This window comes from Salvelinus fontinalis, unplaced genomic scaffold (assembly GCF_029448725.1).
Source record: "Salvelinus fontinalis isolate EN_2023a unplaced genomic scaffold, ASM2944872v1 scaffold_0101, whole genome shotgun sequence".
Lineage (NCBI taxonomy): Eukaryota > Metazoa > Chordata > Actinopteri > Salmoniformes > Salmonidae > Salvelinus > Salvelinus fontinalis.
Window position 1 is genome coordinate 344,649 of NW_026600310.1, and position 6,185 is coordinate 350,833.

Below are 6,185 nucleotides of genomic sequence, written 5' to 3' on the forward strand. Positions count from 1 at the left end.
TTTCCCCACTGTCACCCTCTCCATCTTTCCCCACTGTCACCCTCTCCATCTTTCCCCACTGCTAACCTCTCCATCTTTCCCCACTGCTAACCTCTCCATCTTTCCCCACCGTCACCCTCTCCATCTTTCCCCACCGTCACCCTCTCCATCTTTCCCCAACGTCACCCTCTCCATCTTTCCCCACCGTCACACTCTCCATCTTTCCCCATCGTCACCCTCTCCATCTTTCCCCACCGTCACCCTCTCCATCTTTCCCCACCGTCACCCTCTCCATCTTTCCCCACCGTCACCCTCTCCATCTTTCCCCACTGCTAACCTCTCCATCTTTCCCCACTGCTAACCTCTCCATCTTCCCCCACTGTCACCCTCTCCATCTTTCCCCACTGCTAACCTCTCCATCTTTCCCCACTGTCACCCTCTCCATCTTTCCCCAATGTCACCCTCTCCATCTTTCCCCACCGTCACCCTCTCCATCTTTCCCCAATGTCACCCTCTCCATCTTTCCCCACTGCTAACCTCTCCATCTTTCCCCACTGTCACCCTCTCCATCTTTCCCCACTGTCACCCTCTCCATCTTTCCCCAATGTCACCCTCTCCATCTTTCCCCACTGCTAACCTCTCCATCTTTCCCCACTGTCACCCTCTCCATCTTTCCCCACTGTCACCCTCTCCATCTTTCCCCACTGTCACCCTCTCCATCTTTCCCCACTGTCACCCTCCACATCTTTCCCCACTGCTAACCTCTCCATCTGTCCCCACCGTCACCCTCTCCATCTTTCCCCAATGTCACCCTCTCCATCTTTCCCCACTGCTAACCTCTCCATCTTTCCCCACCGTCACCCTCTCCATCTTTCCCCACCGTCACCCTCTCCATCTTTCCCCACCGTCACCCTCTCCATCTTTCCCCACTACTAACCTCTCCATCTGTCCCCACTGCTAACCTCTCCATCTTCCCCCACTGTCACCCTCTCCATCTGTCCCCACTGCTAACCTCTCCATCTTCCCCCACTGTCACCCTCTCCATCTTTCCCCACTGCTAACCTCTCCATCTTTCCCCACCGTCACCCTCTCCATCTTTCCCCAATGTCACCCTCTCCATCTTTCCCCACCGTCACCCTCTCCATCTTTCCCCACCGTCACCCTCTCCATCTTTCCCCACCGTCACCCTCTCCATCTTTCCCCACCGTCACCCTCTCCATCTTTCCCCACCGTCACCCTCTCCATCTTTCCCCACCGTCACCCTCTCCATCTTTCCCCACTGCTAACCTCTCCATCTTTCCCCACTGTCACCCTCTCCATCTTTCCCCACTGTCACCCTCTCCATCTTTCCCCACTGTCACCCTCTCCATCTTTCCCCACTGTCACCCTCTCCATTTTTCCCCACTGTCACCCTCTCCATCTTTCCCCACTGCCAACCTCTCCATCTTTCCCCACTGCCAACCTCTCCATCTTTCCCCACCGCCAACCTCTCCATCTTTCCCCACCGCCAACCTCTCCATCTCAATTAAATAAAGTCAGAAAATACCTTAAAACTTCTTCAGGCTGCAGGGTGAATATTGAAAAAACTGGAAAATATGCGCACATTTTCAAACGGCCTCTTAAGAAATTTTTGATATTCCAATATGCATATATTTACTATTATTTGATAGAAAACAGTCTATAGTTTCTAAAAACGTTTGAATTATTTCTCTAAGTTGAACAGAACTATTTTTACAGCCCATTTCCTATCCAGAATTGAGATTTCCAAAATGCGATGTCTCTCTTTAAGACCTTGTCTATAAAAGGTCATGACACTTAGGACCGTAGAAACACGTCATACGCCTTCATCTGGGTGTAATGCGGAAGTGAGAGTTGAAAGGAGTCGAATATCTCGTCCATGGACTGAATACCACACCTTCTTGTGAGACCTGCGCAGTTAAAAAAAAATTCCGGGCGGGAGGCAGAATCTGGACTCGGCTCCTGGAAGACGCTCGATAAAGGTGAATATGATCTCTTGCTACGATATTATTTGATACATGTCACAAAATCATCCTAAAGTATGTTTTTTCAATATACTTTAATTATATTATTGCAATTTATTCTGGACTTTAGACGTGATGCTTTGGAAGAATTTTTTGAAGAAGGAGAGGTTAGCGCCGCACGGTCATTGTGCTTGCTAACCAAAGAGGGAAATATTTCGTTCTGGAACCCAACTAAAGACTGTACTGGACAATGGACCCCGTTACAACATTCTGATGGAATATCAACAAAGATAAGGACCCAATTTGGGATGCTTTTTCATATATCTGTCGAACTGTGCTATGCTAACTGTGCTATGCTAGCGCTTGACTAGAATCAATGCTGCCGTATGCTAGCTTATGTTGTTAGCTAATATAACGATATATTGTGTTTTCGCTGTAAAACACTTCAAAAATCGGAAATATTGGCTCTATTCACACGATATCTGTCTTTCATTAGCTATCCACCATATGTTTTTCTGAAATGTTTTATGAGGTGTAATTAGTAGTTGACGTTGGTGTCTGTATTTTCTCTGGCTACTCCCGTCTGATTTCAGACTGTAGCTATGCTGTAGCAATGATGGGAGCAGTAATGTAAAACTGATTTATAGCTAAAATATGCACATTTTATGAACAAAACATAGATTTATTGTGTAACATGTTATAGGACTGTCATCTGAGGTAGTTTTTTTGGGTTCTTTAGGTTGGTTTTAGGTTATTTCGGTTGGCTTGTGCATGCTACTTGAATCATAATTCATACATCATAATCATACGTGTCTGTCCACTTTTGTATTTGGTGTTGAGCTAACATAAATATATGTGGTGTTTTCTCTGTAAAACATTTAAAAAAATCGGACATGTTGGCTGGATTGACAAGATGTTTATCTTTCAAATGCTGTATTGGACTTGTTAATGTGTGAAAGTTAAATATTAAAAAAGAATAGATTTTGAATTTCGCGCCCTGCAGCTGTTGTCATTTTCGTTCCGACGTCGGGCTTGCAGCCCAAACAGGTTTTAAACTGTTTGGGCTGCAAGCTGAATATTGAAAAAACTGGAAAATGTGTGCACATTTTCAAACGGCCTCCTAAGAAACTTTTTATTTTCCAATATGCATATATTTACTACTGTTGGATAGATAACAGTCTAGAGTTTCTAAAAAGGTTTGAATTATTTCTCTAAGTCGAACAGAAATATTTTTACAGCCATTTTCCCAGCCGAATTGAGATTTCCAAAATGCGATGTGTCTCTTTAAGACCTTCTCTATAAAAGTCCCTTTGACTTGGGACCATAGGAACACGTCACACGCCTTCGTCAGGCTGTAATGCGGAAGTGAGAATTGAAAGGAGTCGAATATCTCGTCCATGGACTGAATAACACACCTTCTTGTGAGACCTGCGCAGTTAAAAAAAAATTCCGGGCGCGAAGCATAATTTGGTCTCGGCTTCTGGAACAAGGTAGATAACGGTGAATATGATGTCTGACTACGATATTATTTGATACATGTCACAAAATCATCCTAAAGTATGTTTTTTCAATATACTTTAATTATATTATTGCAATTTATTCTGGACTTTAGATGTGATACGACGGAAGAATTTTTTGAAGAAACGCTGTGTAGCGCCGCAATGCTATTGTGCTTGCTAACCAAAGAGGGAAATAATTCGTTCTGGAACCCAACTAAAGACTCTACTGGACATTGGACCCCGTTACAACATTCTGATGGAATATCAACAAAGATAAGACCCAATTTGGGATGCTTTTTCATATATCTGTTGAGCTGTGCTGTGCTAAGTGGGCTAACTGTGCTAGGCTAGCGCTTGACCAATGCTAGTGCTGCCTTATGCTAGCTTATGTTGTTAGCTAATATAACGATATATTGTGTTTTCGCTGTAAAACACTTCAAAAATCGGAAATGTTGGCTTTATTCACACGATATCTGTCTTTCATTAGCTATCCACCATATGTTTTTCTGAAATGTTTTATGAGGTGTAATTAGTAGCCGACGTTGGTGTATGTATTTTCTCTGGCTACTCCCGTCTGGATTCAGACTCTAGCTATGTGTTAGCATTTATGTTAGCATCAATGTAAAACTGATTTATAGCTAAAATATGCACTTTTTATGAACAAAACATAGATTTATTGTGTAACATGTTATATGACTGTCATCTGAGGTAGTTTTTTCTGGGCTCTTTAGGTTGGTTTTAGTTTATTTTGGTTGGCTTGTGCATGCTACTTGAATCATAATTCATACATAATAATCATATCCATACGTGTCTGTCCACTTTTGTACTTGGTGGTGAGCTAACATAAATATATGTGGTGTTTTCTCTGTAAAACATTTAAAAAATCGGACATGTTGGCTGGATTGACAAGATGTTTATCTTTCAAATGCTGTATTGGACTTGTTAATGTGTAAAAGTGAAATATTTTTAAAAAATAGATTTTGAATTTCGCGCCCTGCAGCTGTTGTCATTGTCGTACCGAATTCGGGCTTGCAGCCCAAACAGGTTTTAATAACCCTCACATTTGTACTTACATTCTTGAGATGATCGGTGACGGAAGGTGAATCTCAGGTGACTTCGGTTCACGTCTTCAATAGGGATGGCAACCTTGATGGTTAAACAGTAAGGCAGGAGACAGACAGCGAAATGAAACTCAATCTCTCTCAAAATAAAGTACACACATGTACATGTACAAACACACACGGGTATAGACAGACTAACCTTGATGGTTTCAAACCAGCGAGGCTGTTTGATCTGGTAGTAGATGACAGACTTGTACTCCAAGATGCCCTCGTCTCCAGCACCGGGGAACATCACGTTCTGAAAGAAAGAGAGAGAGAGAAAGGTGGAAATGGAGAATGTATTTTAATAGAATAATAAAAACCATTTAGCAGACGCTTTAATCAAAAGCAACTTAAAGTTAGCCGTACATTTTACATATGGGTGGTCCCGGGAATCAAACCACTATCTGGTAAAAGCCATGTTCTGCTAACTGACCTATAGAGGACCTGGAGCCATGCTCTACTAACTGAGCTACAGAGGACCTGGAGCCATGCTCTACTAACTGAGCTACAGAGGACCATGTTCTACTAACTGAGCTACAGAGGACCATGTTCTACTAACTGAGCTACAGAGGACCATGTTCTACTAACTGAACTACAGAGGACCATGTTCTACTAACTGAACTACAGAGGACCATGTTCTACTAACTGACCTACAGAGGACCATGTTCTACTAACTGACCTACAGAGGACCATGTTCTACTAACTGACCTACAGAGGACCATGTTCTACTAACTGAACTACAGAGGACCATGTTCTACTAACTGAACTACAGAGGACCTGGAGCCATGTTCTACTAACTGAACTACAGATGACCATGTTCTACTAACTGAACTAGAGGACCATGTTCTACTGACTGAGCTACAGAGGACCATGTTCTACTAACTGAGCTACAGAGGACCATGTTCTACTAACTGAACTACAGAGGACCATGTTCTACTAACTGAACTACAGAGGACCATGTTCTACTAACTGAACTACAGAGGACCATGTTCTACTAACTGAACTACAGAGGACCATGTTCTACTAACTGACCTACAGAGGACCATGTTCTACTAACTGAACTACAGAGGACCATGTTCTACTAACTGACCTACAGAGGACCATGTTCTACTAACTGACCTACAGAGGACCATGTTCTACTAACTGAACTACAGAGGACCATGTTCTACTAACTGAACTACAGAGGACCATGTTCTACTAACTGAACTACAGAGGACCATGTTCTACTAACTGAACTACAGAGGACCATGTTCTACTAACTGAGCTACAGAGGACCATGTTCTACTAACTGAGCTACAGAGGACCATGTTCTACTAACTGAACTACAGAGGACCATGTTCTACTAACTGAACTACAGAGGACCATGTTCTACTAACTGAACTACAGGGGACCATGTTCTACTAACTGACCTACAGAGGACCATGTTCTACTAACTGACCTACAGAGGACCATGTTCTACTAACTGAACTACAGAGGACCATGTTCTACTAACTGACCTACAGAGGACCATGTTCTACTAACTGAACTACAGAGGACCATGTTCTACTAACTGAACTACAGAGGACCATGTTCTACTAACTGAACTACAGAGGACCTGGAGCCATGTTCTACTAACTGAACTA

General features: G+C 43.1%; 1 protein-coding gene across 1 annotated transcript in view; it reads right to left on the reverse strand.

The window, feature by feature from the left end:
- LOC129843263 (dedicator of cytokinesis protein 1-like) overlaps nt 1–4,815 on the reverse strand; it is a 278,497-nt gene extending 273,682 nt beyond the window's left edge. The window contains exons 1-2 of the mRNA XM_055911883.1: nt 4,721–4,815; nt 4,534–4,606 (exon numbers count right to left, since the gene is read on the reverse strand). Coding sequence (XP_055767858.1) covers nt 4,534–4,606; nt 4,721–4,813 — 166 coding nt within the window. The 5' untranslated portion in view covers nt 4,814–4,815. The remainder of the gene's footprint in view (nt 1–4,533; nt 4,607–4,720) is intronic.
- Nucleotides 4,816–6,185: the final 1,370 nt, after the last annotated feature.